Consider the following 18,586-nt stretch of genomic DNA (forward strand, 5'->3'; position numbering starts at 1 on the left):
CAGGAACAGGGTACTGATTGTGAATGATCACATTGAATGGTGGTGCTGATCACATTGAATGGTGGTGCTGGCTCGAAGGGCCGAATGGCCTACTCCTGCACCTATTGTCTATTGTAATTAAATTAGCTGCCCAGTAGCAAAATGCATACTTCCCTACCTTTATTGACTAGCATCAACATCAATTGTTAGTACTAATGTATTTTCCATCAGATAAAGTTCTAAGATTTCAGATCCCTGACCACAAGAAGATGAAGTGCAATGGGAACAGCCAAGATCACACCAAACACATGACAGCAGAATCAGTCAGAAAACAGTGCCGGAGCCCTGAATAGATCTCCAAATTCATCAGAAAATTCAACACAAGCCACAAATAGTAACCTCAAACCACCAGTGAGCTTACCCTAGACCAGAAGTTGTTTTGCTGAAGTTTATATTCCATGACGAATTTTAATTCAAAATGTGGACTCCATGATAATGGAATATTCCACTGAACTTTTATTCTTCTAGGAGATCCAAAAACAGGCTCGGCTTTTACATTTGAAGGTGGATCTGGCTGAACTGAAACAAAATAAAAGCAGAAAATAATGACTGGTTAAACTGTCAGAAATGTTTACAACTGCTGATTATGTAGGCTTGTATGCTGACGAATTGTAAGGGGTTTTCTGTGCCGAGCTTTCGCCCGACCTAAGGTCCCCGTGCCTTGCTCTGATCCCGTGACCAGGCCGCGCACACTGGTTCCCCGTGAGTGGTTCGACCCACTCACCCCCTATGGTTCTAGACACTGGACTTAGATGCAGGAGCGTTGATAGTGCAGAAAAACTCAACCAGACCAGATTTGAAGACCAGGGTTTAAATGGAAAAGGCTTTTATTAAGCACTTGGGACTATTGTCCATGAATACTTATACACAGTTCTATTAGACATATGCATAACTACACGAATACTTAGACACAGTTCTATTAGACATATTCTTGACTGTAAGATGGGGAACGTACGACACATCGCAAACTTGACCAACACATATTCATTTACACACCCACGTTTATTCAAACCACCCTCCCCTCTACACTAAAACTATGTCCAGGATGTGCAGGATCGGGGTACATGCTCACCATGGGGCTATTACTGGGGTTACTGGCTGTTCGTGCTGCTTCTCCACTGCTTTCCGTGAGGGTCGTGCTTGTCCCCCGAGTTTCTCCCTTCCGTTTCTTGCGTTCCTGGCCAGTCATTGCGAGCGTTGCTGTCCCTGCTGCGAGCGTGTCTTTCTTGCCCGTCTTTTTCGTCTTCCTCCTGGCTTGCGTTCCTTGCAGGTTTTCTTGCATGAGTTTAAAACCCAAAAAATCGTGGCCAGTTATACTAATTCTGGCCCGTCCTATCTCCCGCCAGATCTCGGGATCTCTTTGTTTAAAAGATATGTATTGAGTTTTCCCTTTGTCCTGCGTTATGTCCGGGGGGTACCGGGGATGGCCAGACGGTATGTTAATTGGTATTTCGTTGCGAGGTGATGGGTTTAACTGGTTTCCCATCACCTACCAGGTAGTTTTCTATGGGCTATTGTGCCCCCTTAACGAGATTAACTGTGTAGGTCGGCTTGGGGCATTGTGAGTATGCTGATGTCAGCGCCCCAGTGTCTGGACTTCGACCTGGTTTCGCAGGTTTCTGCATGGCTAATATCCATCCATTGTTCTGGCCGTGGCTTTGCAGAAACCTAGAGACTGGGCTGTAAGGTTTTTGCTTTTGTGGCTGGTCACGAGGTCCCGCGGCCATCTTAGGACCCACGGATTGTGACATCCCCTGGTAAACTGACCGCAGCCTTTCTCCGCTATCAGCCCCGGTCTCCCGTTTAAAATGTCCAAACTGCAGCTCTTTGGTTTGGTGTTGCTTGCAGAATGAGGGAAAACTTCTCAAATCTTACAGAATAGTAGAAGTTATGGAGACAGAAACTCATGCCCATTTTGAAAAGTCCTCTGACGTCCATTAAATAAAGTGCTGGAGTAACTCAGCAGGTCAGGCAGTAGTATCTCCGGAGAGCATGGATAGGTCACCCTTCCGATTGAGACCCTTCTTCAGGATTAAACCCTAATATTCCTATATTAAATAATCTACGAGGTCAAGGACCCAAATTTAGGAGATGGTGTTTGCCCAGAGAACTTTTCTAGCTGGAATAATGCTATGGGTTGATGGCTTCCTTCGATGCCATGACCATCTCCAAATCAGAGATCATGAGTGTGGGTTCTGTATGAATACAAAGTCATAATTCCATTCAAGAGAAAAGGAGGATTTTTGATCCACTATGACAGCTCACCCATTATCCCAACTAGTTTTCCCTGCAATCTATTCTCCTACGTTTCCATCGGTTCTACTACTCACACACTTAGAGGCACAGCATTAACAACAGCCAATTAACATGCCAACATGCATGCCTTTGGTAGGAGAGAAAACTGGAGCAGCCAGAGGAAACCGAGGTGGTCACAGGAGTGCATGCACACCCCAAACATGACCTTTGATGCTGTCTCTGGGCACTGGAGTCATGAAGCAGCAGCATTATTAGCTGTGTGCTAGCCCACAATTAACTAAATATGCCAAAATAAATGTCAAACTCAAATCATACCCCATTCAATCTGGACTTAACGGAGACGGGACACAAACTGTCTAACCAACCCAATCCCAAGATGGAGATGCCTGCTGCATAGAAGAGCTTAAGTACTTTTCTAGCATTATAGAGTCATGGAGTCATGCAAGACAGAAACGGGCTCTTTGGCCTAACTTGCCCATACCGAGCAAGATGCCCCATCTACACAAGTCCCACTTAGATACATAGAAAATAGGTGCAGGAGGAGGTCATTTGGCCCTTCGAGCCAGCACCGCCATTCAATATGATCATGGCTGATCATCCAAAAATCAGTATCCGGTTGAGCACCCAACTGAGTATGGAAGTTGGAAGGTCGTGTTGCAGTTGTACAAGACGTTGGTGAGACTGCATTTAGGGTATTGTGTTCAGTTCTGGGCACAGTGTTATAGGATATTGCCAAGCCTGAAAGGGTTCAGAGAAGATTTACAAGGATGTTGCCAGGACTAGAGGGTGTGAGCTATAGGGAGAGATTGAGTAGGCGGCGTCTCTATTCCTTGGAGCACAGGAGGATGAGGGGGTCATCTTATAGAGATGTGTAAAATCATGAGAGCAATAGATCGGGTAGCTGCGCAGAATCTCTTGGCCAGAGTAGGGGAATCAAGGATCAGAGGACAGAGGTTCAAGGTGAAGGAGAAAAGATTTAATAGGAATCTGAGGGGTAACCTTTTCACACAAAGGGTGGTGGGTGTATGGAACAAGCTGCCAGAGGAGGTAGTTGAGGCTGGGACTATCCCAACGTCCAAGAATCAGTTAGACAGGTACATGGATAGGACAAGCGTGGAGGGATATGGACCAAGCGCAGGCAGGTGGGACTACTTTAGCGGGTGGGACATGCTGGCCAGTGTGGGCAAGTTGGGCCGAAGGGCCTGTTTCCACACTGTCACTCACTCCATGACTCCTGCTTTTTCCCCTCCATATCCCTTGATTACTTTAGCCCCAAGAGCTTGCAAGTGTTTGGCCATGTCCCTCAAAACCTCTCCTATCCATGTACTTGTCAAAATGTCTTTTAAATGATGTTATAGTACCTGCCTCAGCTTCCTCCTCTGGCAGCTTGTTCCATATACCCACCACCCTGTGTTAAGAAGTAGCCCGATGGGTTCCTATGAAATCATTCCCATCTCACCTTCAACCGATGTCCTCTGGTTCTCGATTCCCCTATTCTCGATAAAAGACTGTGCATTCACCCCATCTATTCCCTCATGATCTTAAACACTTCTGTAAGATCACTCCTCAGTCACCAGCACTCGAAGGAATAAAGTCCTAGCCTGTCTAGTACTCTTTAAGGAATTTTTCTTCTGAGCATTCTTTAAAGGCAAAGGAGAACAAAATGTTTGTACACCGGACCCTAGGAAAACTGCCAGCCTGTCCAACATTTGGATTCCTCCATACAATCAGTTGCTGTACTCAGCCTGCAATCAGCTCCCACATAGGTCACCCACAATTTTAGCCCACCTCTCTAAATCCTCTCTGGCACCTTCCCTACTTTTCACCCAAGCTGCTCATATTTTGTTCCCATTCTCTCCTTCACTCCCTCCTGGCAATGGTGACCCCATGCACAAATGTTCATCGGCCAGCTGGGAAGGTGAGACATGGTATTCTTTCCGGAGTATTCACTGGAACCATTCAGGAGGATAACATCACAGGCCAGATGAAGACACAAACAGCAGAAAGGAAGTATAAGAAAATAACTGCAGATGCTGGTACAAATCGATTTATTCACAAAATGCTGGAGTAACTCAGCAGGTCAGGCAGCATCTCGGGAGAGAAGGAATGGGTGACGTTTCGGGTCGAGACCCTTCTTCAGACTGATGTCGGGGGTGGGACAAAGGAAGGATATAGGTGGAGACAGGAAGATAGAGGGAGATCTGGGAAGGAGGAGGGGAAGGGAGGGACAGAGGAGCTATCTGAAGTTGGAGAAGTCAACGTTCATACCACCGGGCCGCAAACTGCCCAGGCGAAATATGAGGTGCTGCTCCTCCAATTTCCGGCGGGCCTCACTATGGCACTGGAGGAGGCCCATGACAGAGAGGTCAGACTGGGAATGGGAGGGGGAGTTGAAGTGCTGGGCCACCGGGAGATCAGTGGCGTTAATGCGGACCGAGCGCAGGTGTTCAGCGAAGCGATCGCCGAGCCTGCGCTTGGTTTCGCCGATATAGATGAGTTGACATCTAGAGCAGCGGATGCAATAGATGAGGTTGGAGGAGGTGCAGGTGAACCTCTGTCTCACCTGGAAAGAATGTTTGGGTCCTTTGATGGAGTTGAGGGGGGAGGTAAAGGGACAGGTGTTGAATCTCGTGCGGTTGCAAGGGAAAGTGCCCGGGGTTAGGGTGGTTTGGGTAGGAAGGGACGAGTGGACCAGGGAGTTGCGGAGGGAACGGTCTCTGCGGAATGCAGAGAGGGGAGGGGATGGGAAGATATGGCCAGTGGTGGGGTCCTGTTGTAGGTGACGGAAATGTTGGTGGATGATATGTTGGATCCGCTGGCTGGTGGGGTGGAAGGTGAGAACGAGGGGGATCCTGTCCTTGTTGCGAGTGGGGGGATGGGGAGCAAGAGCGGAGCTGCGGGATGTAGAAGAGACCCTAGTGAGAGCCTCATCTATAATGGAGGAGGGGAAGCCCCGTTTTCTGAAAAACGAGGACATCTCGGAAGCCCTAGTCTGAAACACCTCATCCCGGGCACAGATGCGGCGTAGACGGAGGAATTGGGAGTAGGGGATAGACTTTTTGCAGGGGACCGGGTGGGAAGAAGTGTAGTCCAGATAGCTGTGCGAGTCGGTGGGCTTGTAATAAATGTCCGTCGCTAATTTTTCTCCTGTGATGGAGATGGTGAGGTCCAGAAACGGGAGGGAGATGTCAGAGATAGTCCAGGTATATTTAAGGGTATCCCTTAAATATACCTGGACTATCTCTGACATCTCCCTCCCGTTTCTGGACCTCACCATCTCCATCACAGGAGAAAAATTAGTGACGGACATTTATTACAAGCCCACCGACTCGCACAGCTATCTGGACTACACTTCTTCCCACCCGGTCCCCTGCAAAAAGTCTATCCCCTACTCCCAATTCCTCCGTCTACGCCGCATCTGTGCCCGGGATGAGGTGTTTCAGACTAGGGCTTCCGAGATGTCCTCGTTTTTCAGAAAACGGGGCTTCCCCTCCTCCATTATAGATGAGGCTCTCACTAGGGTCTCTTCTACATCCCGCAGCTCCGCTCTTGCTCCCCATCCCCCCACTCGCAACAAGGACAGGATCCCCCTCGTTCTCACCTTCCACCCCACCAGCCAGCGGATCCAACATATCATCCACCAACATTTCCGTCACCTACAACAGGACCCCACCACTGGCCATATCTTCCCATCCCCTCCCCTCTCTGCATTCCGCAGAGACCGTTCCCTCCGCAACTCCCTGGTCCACTCGTCCCTTCCTACCCAAACCACCCTAACCCCGGGCACTTTCCCTTGCAACCGCACGAGATGCAACACCTGTCCCTTTACCTCCCCCCTCAACTCCATCAAAGGATCCAAACATTCTTTCCAGGTGAGACAGAGGTTCACCTGCACCTCCTCCAACCTCATCTATTGCATCCGCTGCTCTAGATGTCAACTCATCTATATCGGCGAAACCAAGCGCAGGCTCGGCGATCGCTTCGCTGAACACCTGCGCTCGGTCCGCATTAACGCCACTGATCTCCCGGTGGCCCAGCACTTCAACTCCCCCTCCCATTCCCAGTCTGACCTCTCTGTCATGGGCCTCCTCCAGTGCCATAGTGAGGCCCGCCGGAAATTGGAGGAGCAGCACCTCATATTTCGCCTGGGCAGTTTGCGGCCCGGTGGTATGAACGTTGACTTCTCCAACTTCAGATAGCTCCTCTGTCCCTCCCTTCCCCTCCTCCTTCCCAGATCTCCCTCTATCTTCCTGTCTCCACCTATATCCTTCCTTTGTCCCACCCCCGACATCAGTCTGAAGAAGGGTCTCGACCCGAAACGTCACCCATTCCTGCTCTCCCGAGATGCTGCCTGACCTGCTGAGTTACTCCAGCATTTTGTGAATAAGCAGAAAGGAAGTGTTCACTTTGTACCATCACTTCTTTCGCCATGCAAGCATTCTTGCCAGTTTCACAACAATCTAGCACAGAGTTACCTTCTGGTTATCTTCACTTCTCTTTGCATTTATTTTTTAATTAATTTTTTAATAAACTTTTTCCCGTTCTCATGAAAATCTATCAACGTGAAACATTAGCTTTCTTATGAAAAATGCTACCAAATTTGTTTAGTATCTCCAGTCTTTTTTATATTTTGAGTTAAAAATCTTTCGTATTTTCTTTTGAAATCATTGCATCTCGTACAAGTAATTATCAAGTGCACCAAAACAATGACACTCTCTCCCATTGGACACCTTATTCTAGTCAGGGCCATTTCTATCCATCCCACAAATGATACCCATCAATATTATTGATTAGTCCGCCTAGGCCTACGCAATCTCCCAGTTGCTAAACACTTTGATTCCCCTTCCCATTGCCTTACTGACCTTTCTGTCCTGGGCCTCCACCATTGTCAGAGAGACCAAACACAAATTGGAGGAACAGCACCTCGTATTTTGCTTGGGCAGCTTACAACCCAGCGGTATGAATATTGATTTCTTTAACTTCAAGTAACCCTTGCTTTCCCTCTCTCTCCGTCCCTCCCCACCCTGGTTTTCCTACTAGTTTCACTGTCCTCCTGATTAATTTTACTGTTTGTATGTCTCATTGTCATCTTCTCCTCAACTAACTATGAACCATTCTACATTTCCTTGATCATCGTCTGCTTTGATCTGTCCTTATATACTCTTTGTACCCTGCCATACCTCTAGTTTGGACTCAGTCCAAAGGGTCTCGACCTGAAACGACACCCATTCCCTCTCTCCAGAGATGCTGCATGTCTTGCTGAGTTACTCCGGCATTTTGTGTCTATCTCTCGTGTAAACCAGCATCTGCAGTTCTTTCCTGCGCAATAATATTATTCACCTGCTTTTCTTTCCTCAATAGTTTAGCTAACAAAACTGTAGTTAACAAAGTTTCCATTTTATCACTGTTGTACTCATGTTAGTTGACCTTTATCAATGGAAGTTGAACTGTTTTTACTATTTAAGTATGCATGTTTGCCAAACAAAATTACTTACCAATGTCCGGTGTTAAAATTTCTAACATTGTAGTCCTGTGGCCAACTGGATTGACAGCCGTTATATTTATTACATACGGGAAGGGTGAAAATAATTCAGGATTGTCTATTTGACAAATATTACTAGGTACATGTGTAGTGCAATTCCAAACTTTGCTCTCCGGATCCCTAAAAAACAAAAAGATATATATTTTAAACCCAAATAATACCTCAAATATTGCAAACTGCAAATGTTAATCAATAACATCTGAGTGTTGTAGATAATGTCTACATTTTGCAATATGATACATGATCTGTGATAGGCTCTTAAAATTCAAGAAATATCCATAACACCTGTAAAAGAATAAATGTTGCAATATTTGAATTAAATATTTAAAGTATTGCAAAGAACTAAAGCTAAAAGGTTGATAGCAACAAAATGTCATAGTCCTGTTCTTTGGCTTTCGTAAGATTGAATCAATGATACACTCTGAACTCAACATATTCTCTAATTATGGATAAGAAAGGTTCAGAGGGATATGGGCGAAACACAGGAAATTGGACTAGCTTAGATTGGGCATCTTGGTTGGCATGGTCAAGTTGGGCCTGTTTCCATGTTATATAACTTTAAAAATTTAGTTTAGAGATACAGCATGGAAACACCTTCGTCCCACCGAGTCCGCACTGACCAGCGATCTCCGCACATTAACGGTATCCGCGCGGCATGGTGGCGCAGCTGTAGAGTTGCTGCCTTACAGCGAATACAGTGTTGGAGACTCAGGTTCGATCCTGACTACGGGCGCCGTCTGTACGGAGTTTGTACGTTCGCCCCGTCACCTGCGTGGGTTTTCTCCGAGATCTTCGGTTTCCTCCCACACTCCAAAGACATACAGGTTTGTAGGTTAATTGGCTGGGCAAATGTAAAAATTGTCCCTAGTGTGTGTAGGATAGTGTTAATGTGCGGGGATCGCTGGGCGGCGCGGACCCGGTGGGCCGAAGGGCCTGTTTCTGCGCTGTATCTCTAAATATAAAATCTAAAAATCCTACATCCACTAGGGACAATTTACATTTCTACCAAGCCAATTAACCTACACACCTGTACGTCTTTGGAGTATAGGAGGAAACCAAGGATCTTGGAGAAAACCCACACAGTCACGGGGAGAACGTACAAACTCCGTACAGACAGCACCCGCCGTCGGGATCGAACCCAGGTCTCCGGCGCTGCAAGCGCTGTAAGGCAGCAACTCTACCGCTGCGCCACAGTGACCGCCCAGTCTGCATATTTTGAAATGGATTGCTCTCAATGTTCAGGAACCACTGAGCACACACATTTTCCAAGGTACCCGACTTGTTGACAACCAGCCAGCTAGTCAATGAGGAGGCGCTGGCCAGCAGCAGTACATTTGACAGCAATAACAAATTTCAATGCAGGGATACTGCTGGAAAAGAACTTGAGGTTAGACAAGCACATTCTTGACTTGTGTGTGCATCTGACACTTTGCTCCACCTCTGGATTCACTACTGTGTCCAGGTAGTTTGCATAGGTTACTGCACCAAAGGGTCTAGACACTCTCACACCTGGCCCAGGCACTGTACTCCAGCCACAGTCCCCGCATCTGGCACAGCCCCATCCATTTAACTGGGGCAATCAACCAAAGAATTAAAAAAATATCTTAATGTGCAAACATTGAAAAAGCTTTTGATCAGCACAGTGTGTGGGTGGTTCCTTATTACCCACTTTCTGAGGCCTATTCACCACTTGCAACGCTTCATAAGTATGCAGTGGTTTAGAGATATGTTGTTGCATTGGGGCTGGCACAGGCACAGATCGAGACAGAGACTGAAACCAATCCAACAATTCATATTATCTGATTAATTCTCCCTTCATTTTTGTCGTTAAAAAAAATACCAATTCAAAATTAAATTATGATGACCTTGGACTACTTGGGGAGCAAGAGCCGACCACAGTTTCCCTACATGAACTTGACTCAAAAATAGAAAATAAAATCAGTAAAGTAAAAAGTATGAAGTGCGTGACCCGGGTAAATGATAGATTAAATCTTGGTCTCATAAGAAGTTATTTTAATTGCTGTCTTTTATTAACACATTAATGGAACGTTTTCCGACTGGCAAATTAATTATTATGCCATGACTCATATTCCTGCACTTACTTTGAGAAATATTTAATCTATGCCTCACTATGGACCAGCGTGCAGGAACACTGAAGTAAACAACATTCTGGAAACCGCCACTAGGAGAGCTGGTGGAATCAGACACAATTACTGCACACAAGAGGCACTTAGATAAAAAACATCGGTAAGGTAGAGAGGATACAATACAATACAATATATCTTTATTGTCATTGTACAGGAGTACAACGAGATTGGGAATGCGCCTCCCATATGATGCAATAATTTAATTAGCTAGTCAGTATTAATTTAAACAACCCAACAAAACAAATTGTAACAGTTTTAAAACAGAATAAAATGCAAGTAGATCTGTGCCGGATCACTGTGAGATGTGACCATCCGGCTCAGCAGGACCGGTTCATGGCGGCTATGGCCCTGGGGATGAAGCTGTTCCTGAGTCTGGAGGTGCGGGCGTAGAAGGCCTTGTATCATCTGCCCGATGGAAGGAGTTCTAACAGACTGTTGCAGGGGTGTGAAGAGTCTTTGTGGATGCTGGTGGCTTTTCAGAGGCATCGTGTGTTGTAGATGCCCTCCAAGGCTGGTAGCTGTGTTCCGATGGTCTTCCGAGCTCTATGGACTACCCGCTGAAGAGCTTTCCTCTCTGCCTCAGTGCAGCTGAGGTACCACACAGGGATGCCATGTGTTAGGATGCTCTCTATGGTGCAGCGGTAGAATGTCGTCAGCAGCTGTTGGGGTAGACCAAACTTCTTCAGTGTTCTTAGGTAGAACAGTTGTTGCTGTGCCTTCTTGACCAGCGCAGCAGTGTGATCCAAATGTGAGCAAAATAGATTACTATAGATAGGCAAAAAGCTCAGTGGACACACTGGGCCAAAGGGCTGTTTCTGTGTTAAGTGACTCTATGAACAGTAACACTCAAATAGAAGTGTAGCATTACAATCAGATATAACACAGTGCAGGTTTGTGAAGACATCTTACCTATAGGTTGCAGAGTAACTGGCGGGAAATAATTCCTTGTGATTCTTTTCCAAAGAACAGCAAATTCTATAAAAATTTAGAGCCTTGCAAAGCACCAATGGCTTACTTGGAGGGTCTGAAAGTGAAAAGAAAACAATTCCGTTTTCCCAAAGTCCAAAGTAAGGTAGTTACAGGAATCTTCTGATTTAAGAAAGCAATACTTGATCAACTGAAATGTAATACATTGAAGTAAAATCCTTGAAATAATTAGAGGAAAAAAGCCAAGTGTTTCAACTCGGCATTTAAATTATATTAAGGAACGTCTTAAATGCTAAAGAAAATGTAAAAATACCACCAGAAAATCATAAAAAAATAAACAACTTTTCTATTAAGTTCATCTTGGCTCACCCTGCAACTTATTCTGCTTGAAAACCAGAAGGCTCGCAAAGATGGGCACATGTAATCACTTGGAGGAAAGTGCCAGTTCCTCAACATGCAGACTGAGGAGTGCTACAAATGACAAACCGTGTTCCAGATTCCCGAAGGAAAGCACATTGGACCCCAGCTGTATTGCACTGGTTGCTGCTCGGTGACTAATTTGTTCTAATACTGGTATATACACTGGCAATCACAAGAATTCTCCGGCATGCGGTCTAGCCTTAATGTGTGCTCTGCAATTTTTTTAATGTTTGAAGGTAACCAACTTCCACTCCAGTTCCATGGATTCTGACACAACTGATCAGTCCAATATGGGAACCGTAGACTCCTCCAGATGCGGCTAGGAACCTGTAGTTTGTGAAGTCGTGCCCTCCTTCTGCTGTTTGTGTGCTCAATGTACAAATGAGGTTTTTTTAAAATACCATCCCAAATGCACCTACTTCACTTTAACCTGAGACCACACCTGGAGTATTGCGTACAGTTTTGGTCTCCTAATCTGAGGAAAGACATTCTTGCCATCGAGGGAGTACAGAGAAGGTTCACCAGATTGATTCCAGGGATGGCAGGTCTTTCATATGAAGAAAGACTGGATAGACTCAGCTTGTACTCGCTGGAATTTAAAAGATTGAGGGGGGATCTTATAGAAACTTACAAAATTCTTAAGGGGTTGGACAGGCTAGATGCAGGAAGATTGTTCCCGATGTTGGGGAAGTCCAGAACAAGGGGTCACAGTTTAAGGATAAGGGGGAGGTCTTTTAGGACCGAGATGAGAAAGTTTTTTTTCCACACAGAGAGTGGTGAATCTGCAGAATTCTCTGCCACAGAAGGTAGTTGAGGCCAGTTCATTGGCTATATTTAAGAGGGAGTTAGATGTGGCCCTTGTGGCTAAAGGGATCAGGGGGTATGGAGAGAAGGCAGGTACAGGATACTGAGTTGGATGATCAGCCATGATCATATTGAATGGCGGTGCAGGCTCGAAGGGCCGAATGGCCTACTCCTGCACCTATTTTCTATGTTTCTAACCTGTTATGGACTAGGGATTCTCACAAGTGTGGTATGCACCTCTACTCCCCCACTGCCTAAGGAAGTTTTGAACATATCCTTGAATGTCTTCCTCTGTCCACCTGATAACCTGATCCCATGCCTGATGGAAACAACTTTGTCCAACCAGGGTTTTAATATTGGGGAAGTTGAAAGTGATGTTGGTTCACTTATCCTTCCTTTGTGGTGATAGCACTGGTGCCTTGACAAGTCTGCTGTAGATAGTCATATCTGAATCATATCTGAAACCTGAAACCAGACTCCTGAAGCAGAATGCACTATTTGGAGCTTTCGAACAAGAGATTACCAGGCAGACTATGGAAAGGATTCAAGCGTTTGCCCAAAATCTCCCTGGAAAATGCAATATTCCTATTGCTGCAGAAATTGGTCAATAAAAAAATTCATTGTATTGCAAAAAGTCAATTCAATACTCCCAGGCATTAATATTGCTTGTATGACTTAAATTGCTTTATCTATAATTCCCACAAAAGCCTCAGTAGATTATAGGCAATAGACAATAGGTGCAGGAGTAGGCCATTCGGCCCTTCGAGCCAGCACCACCATTCAATGTGATCATGGCTGATCATTCTCAATCAGCACACCGTCCCTGCCTTCTCCCCGTACCCCCTGACTCCGCTATCCTTAAGAGCTCTATCTCGTTCTCTCTTGAATGCATTCAGAGAACTGGCCTCCACTGCCTTCTGAGGCAGAGAATTCCACAAATTTACAACTCTCTGGCTGAAAACGTTTTTCCTCATCTCCGTTCTAAATGGCCTACCCCTTAGTCTTAAACTGTGGCCACTGGTTCTGGACTCAGAACATTGGGAACACGTTTCCTGCCTCTAACGTGTCCAACCCCTTAATAATCTTATACATTTCGATAAGATCCCCTCTCATCCTTCTAAATTCCAGTGTATACAAGCCTGGTTGCTCCAGTCTTTCAACATATGACAACATATGCATTTTATCAAATGCATTCATTCATTTACAGATTGGAAAATGCATTGTAGGTGTGCACTCCAAGTTTATGATGTTATCTGCCGATAGACAGTTATCAAATTATAAACTTCACTTACATCCAAGTTTTAATTGAGTTGAATGCAACATTTCCCCAGCTTCACCGTGACAACTATAGTTTCCTTCCACAGGCAAGCTTGCCATTAACAGTAGGAGGTTTCCATTTTGTACTTTGGTATTATTTGTTTGGACCACTAGGCTCCCATTAACTTTCCACTGAACAATCCTGTTAAAGTCACAGAAAGAAAGAAATTACAGCATGCATAAAATGCCAAGAAACAGTATTTCAAAACATTTATCCCATGGCAATTTTTACCCATATAGGCAACAATAATTAGCAATTTTATTTATTCCAAAAAGCATATTAATACATTGACTAGAATATCAGTCAACTCGAACTTTTGAAAAATCTTTTGCAGCTTTAGAAACTTATTTTAGTTTAGTTTAAAGATACAACGCGGAAACAGGCCCTTTGGCTCACCGAGTCCAGGCCGACCAGTGACCCCCGTACACTAACACTATCAATGCCAATACTGAGGAAGCATTTGAATAACTTTTGTTCAGTGTTCCTATCTACAAAATCACAGAATGATAGAGCGCATCAAAACTGGAAATAATTTTAAGAACCAAATGAAGATTGGAATTAAAAGTGCAATTGCCCTCACTCCAAAAATAACCTGAGTAAAAACAATTCACAAAAAAATTGTATTTCTACATTTTATCACAACTGCAAAAGATCATGCTTGGCTAGACAGCAACAACATTTGTTCATATATTATCATCAATGGGACAACCATCAAGATATTTAATAAAATTCATATGGAACATATTTGCAAACAGCTTTAGATGAAGAAATTCGGCCAGATGACTTAAAGGAAGGTGGTCCAACAAACTTGGAGGAGAAACCCGAGATAGATAAAGATGTGGGTTCAACGTAGGAACACCAATTTAGGAATGCAGATGTAATTAAAACTGATGATATTCAGGAACCTAGAATTTAGAATGAGGTTGCGGACAGCATATACAATAGACCTGTGTGACAGATCAGCCACAAAACTAATTGGGAACTTAGCAAACAGGAAATTAAAGTTATTTGTGTAAAGCTTCCAGCAAAGACTGCTTTTTCCTCATTTTGCTCTGCAACCAGTTTGGGTTAACATATGCCATTGAATTGCTTTGCCAGCATTTTCCAATGGCCTGTCCAGGCTCACTTCAATACACCAACCCATGGAAATTAAGTCTCACAAGCCCAAGAAAGTCAATACTGTTGGTAAACAATATTCCTAAACCACATCATTGAGTAATAAAGAAGCAAGAAAAGGAGAACTAATAATGAAGCTTTAGTCTTGAACTCCTAGTCAGCCTATTCTATTTTGGGGAAGTCAGACTCAGAGGTTTTTCACTGCCAACACTTTACTGTGTCCCTTTTACTTCATCACCATCTTTAGAAATAGACTGACACAGCACAAATGTCAAGAGAAACAGATTAGCATTTATATGTGGCTCAAATATTGACCACGTTAATTATCACTTCATTTTAAAAAACAACATTCACAGGACTTTTAATCTTAATTATCTCCAAATTCCTTGAAAACTCACTTCTTTTCAAGTATTTTCATTTTTCTTAGTTCCTTATTTAAATTTCTTCAACCAATCTACAACAATGTAGTTGGCCCTAACTGAAACAAAGTGACTTCACCTGAACCCAAGACGCAAACTTGATACTCATTCTTATCCGCAACCTATTCTCAGTTCTGGGTGCAACATTACAGGAAGGATGTGGAGGCGATGGAAAGGGTACAGAGGAAGTTTACCAGAATGATGCTTGGATTAGCGGGTATTAGCTACGAGGAAAAGTTGGACGGACTTGGATTGTTCTCTCTAGAATGCTGGAGGTTGCGGGGAGACCAGTTAGAAGTGTATAAAATTATGGGAGACATAATGGGTAGAACCTTTCGCCTAGTATGAAAATATCAAATACCAAACGACATAGCTATAAAGTGGGATGGCAAATCAGTTTAGTTTATTGTCAAGTGTACTGAGGTTACCTCAGTGAGGTACAGTGAAAAGCTTTTGTTGCGTGCTATCCAGTCAGCGGAAAGAAAATACATGATTACAACTGAGCCATTTACAATGCATAAAAATATAAGGGAATAACGTTTAGTGCAAAATAAAGCTAGTAAAGTCTGATCAAAGATACAGATGTGTGGGACAGTTTTTTTTTTAAACAGGCAGATAAATTTGGTCTTGGCATCAGGTTCAGCACAGACATTGCAGGCCAAAGGGCCTGTTCCTAGCCGGTACTGTTCTATGTTACTCTCTACACCGGTTGATGCAGATGACTACATCCAATCCTTCAGTACTAATCCTCTGTGCAACTACACTCATCCTTTCTTTCCTGTTTATAAAGATTCCATTCCTATCTCTACCAATGTAACCATGAAGATAAACAGTGTTTATCTTCCTACAAAATGAATACAGCTGAAGCCACCTCATCTACCCGTTGATGACCCTGCGACAGGTTTGCATCCAGACACGTGTGTACACACACACATACATGCACACACAGTGACTACTGCACTGTCAGGTTGTCCGACCAATGTCCGAATTTAGAGAACTTTAGGGCAACACTGGCTACATTCCCTTTGCCCTACACCATTATTTTTGTTCCCAGCGATAGATTTCATCCCACTATCTAGCGACCTTTAGTATGAACTGGACCTCATAGCATCTTGTTGAACATCATGCTGAACTTCAGGCCTATTTTCCCCTCCCTTGCAAGGCTATGACTTTCTCCTCTACATCACTACAACATTTCAACTCTAATCCAGCCCTAATGCTCCCAAAAGTCACTAACTTTGTAACTTTGTAAATTTGTAAATTTCCCCGGTGTGGGATGAATAAAGGAATATATTAACTTCTTTTGCCAACAATAAACCACATTACTACAAGACCTGTAGGAAGGAACTGCAGGTGTGGGTTTACACCGAAGATAGTCACAATTGCTTGAGTAATTCAGCAGGTCAGGCAGAATCTCTGGAGAAAAGGAATAGGTGACGTTTTGGATCTAAATCCTTCTTCAGACTGAGCCGAACCTGAAGGGGTTTCAGCCTCAAATGTCACCTATTCCTTGTTCCAGAAATGCTGCCTGACCCACAAGCTTACTCCTGCATTTTGTGTCCATCTTACCACAAAATCTAGTCCTTGATGCACTACAGCAAATTTGTTGCCTTTCAAATTAAAACATAGACTCCTTGGTAAACGCATCCCACCATTCTTCACATCTCCCTCCAGCCTTGCATATCCACTAGCCACAATATCTCTATTTCCTTTGTTCCACTAGTGCATCCCTGCCCATTTATCCCATCAGTGTCAAGTTTCAACAGTTTAAGACTTATTCCCCAAACTGTTCCACTTTTTAAAAACACTTAAATCCCATCACTTTGACTGACTACGTTAACATCCCTTCGACTTTACATTTTATTTGATCATAGAAACATAGAAAATAGTTGCAGGAGTAGGCCATTCGGCCCTTCGAGCCAGCACTGCCATTCAATATGATCATAGTTGATCATCCAGAATCAGTACTCTGGTCCTGCTTTCGCCCCATATCTCTTGATTCCGTTAGCCCTAAAAGCTATATCTAACTCTCCCTTGAACACATCCAGTGTATCAGTATCCAAATTTCACATGTCAGCTCCGGAATTTGTTTGTGACTGATAGAGTTGCTGCCTCACAGCACTAGACACCAGGGTTGGAACCTGTCCTCGGCTGCTGTCTGCGTGGAGTTTGCACATTCTCCTTTTGACTGCGTGGGTTCCCACCGCATACTCCGGTTTCCCCCCATATTCCAGAGAGAATGCAAAAGTGGGATAACATTGATAACTCTTTAGATTCTGGAGTAGTTCCTGAGGACTGGAGGGTAGCTAATGTAACCCCACTTTTTAAAAAGGGAGGGAGAGAGAAAACGGGGAATTATAGACCAGTTAGCCTAACATCGGTAGTGGGGAAAATGCTAGAGTCAGGTATTAAAGATGTGATAGCATCACATTTGGAAAGTGGTGAAATCATCGGACAAAGTCAGCATGGATTTACCAAAGGCAAATCATGTCTGACGAATCTTATAGAATTTTTCGAGGATGTAACTAGTAGAGTGGATAAGGGAGAACCAGTCGATGTGTTATATCTGGACTTTCAGAAGGCCTTCGACAAGGTCCCACATAGGAGATTGGTGTACAAACTTAAAGCACACGGTATTGAGGGTTCAGTGTTGAGGTGGATAGAAAATTGGTTGGCAGACAGGAAGCAAAGAGTAGGAATAAACGGGTCCTTTTCGGAATGGCAGGCAGTGACTAGTGGGGTACCGCAAGGCTCAGTGCTGGGACCCCAGTTATTTACAGTGTATATTAATGATTTGGACGAGGGAATTGAATGCAACATCTCTAAGTTTGCGGATGACACGAAGCTGGGTGGTAGTGTTAGCTGCGAGGAGGATGCTAGGAGGCTGCAGAGTGACTTGGATAGATTAGGCGAGTGGGCAAATGCATGGCAGATGCAATATAATGTGGATAAATGTGAGGTTATCCACTTTGGCGGCAAGAACAGGAAAGCAGAGTATTACCTGAATGGTGACCGATTGGGAGAAGGGGAGATGCAACATGACCTGGGTGTCATGGTGCACCAGTCATTGAAAGCAAGCATGCAGGTGCAGCAGGCAGTAAAGAAAGCGAATGGTATGTTGGCATTCATAGCAAGAGGATTTGAGTTTAGGAGCAGGGAGGTTCTGCTGCAGTTGTACAGGGCCTTGGTGAGACCGCACCTGGAGTATTGTGTGCAGTTTTGGTCTCCTAACCTGAGGAAAGACGTTCTTGCCTTAGAGGGAGTACAGAGAAGGTTCACCAGATTGATCCCTGGGATGGCGGGACTTTCATATGAGGAAAGACTGGATAGACTGGGCTTGTACTCGCTGGAATTTAGAAGACTGAGGGGGGATCTTATAGAAACATATAACATTCTTAAGGAGTTGGAGAGGCTAGATGCAGGAAGATTGTTCCCGATGTTGGGGGAGTCCAGAACCAGGGGTCACAGCTTAAGGATAAGGGGGAAGTCTTTTAGGACCGAGATGAGAAAACATTTCTTCACACAGAGAGTGGTGAGTCTGTGGAATTCTCTGCCACAGAAGGTAGTTGAGGCCAGTTCATTGGCTATATTTAAGAGG

At 44.4% G+C, this 18,586-nt stretch overlaps 1 protein-coding gene across 3 annotated transcripts in view; it reads right to left on the reverse strand.

Annotated features, from left to right (window-relative positions):
* The window catches only part of LOC144609070 (interleukin-11 receptor subunit alpha-like), a 74,563-nt gene that overhangs the window by 26,010 nt on the left and 29,967 nt on the right, over window positions 1-18,586 (reverse strand). For all 3 annotated transcript variants that reach the window (XM_078427526.1, XM_078427601.1, XM_078427462.1), the window contains 4 exons: window positions 13,428-13,594; window positions 10,894-11,008; window positions 7,791-7,957; window positions 401-558 (listed from right to left, as the gene is read on the reverse strand). In XM_078427526.1, the coding sequence (XP_078283652.1) occupies window positions 401-558; window positions 7,791-7,957; window positions 10,894-11,008; window positions 13,428-13,594 (607 nt within the window). The remainder of the gene's footprint in view (window positions 1-400; window positions 559-7,790; window positions 7,958-10,893; window positions 11,009-13,427; window positions 13,595-18,586) is intronic.

The sequence above is a fragment of the Rhinoraja longicauda genome, chromosome 1 (genome assembly GCF_053455715.1).
Source record: "Rhinoraja longicauda isolate Sanriku21f chromosome 1, sRhiLon1.1, whole genome shotgun sequence".
In the NCBI taxonomy this organism is placed as follows: domain Eukaryota; kingdom Metazoa; phylum Chordata; class Chondrichthyes; order Rajiformes; family Arhynchobatidae; genus Rhinoraja; species Rhinoraja longicauda.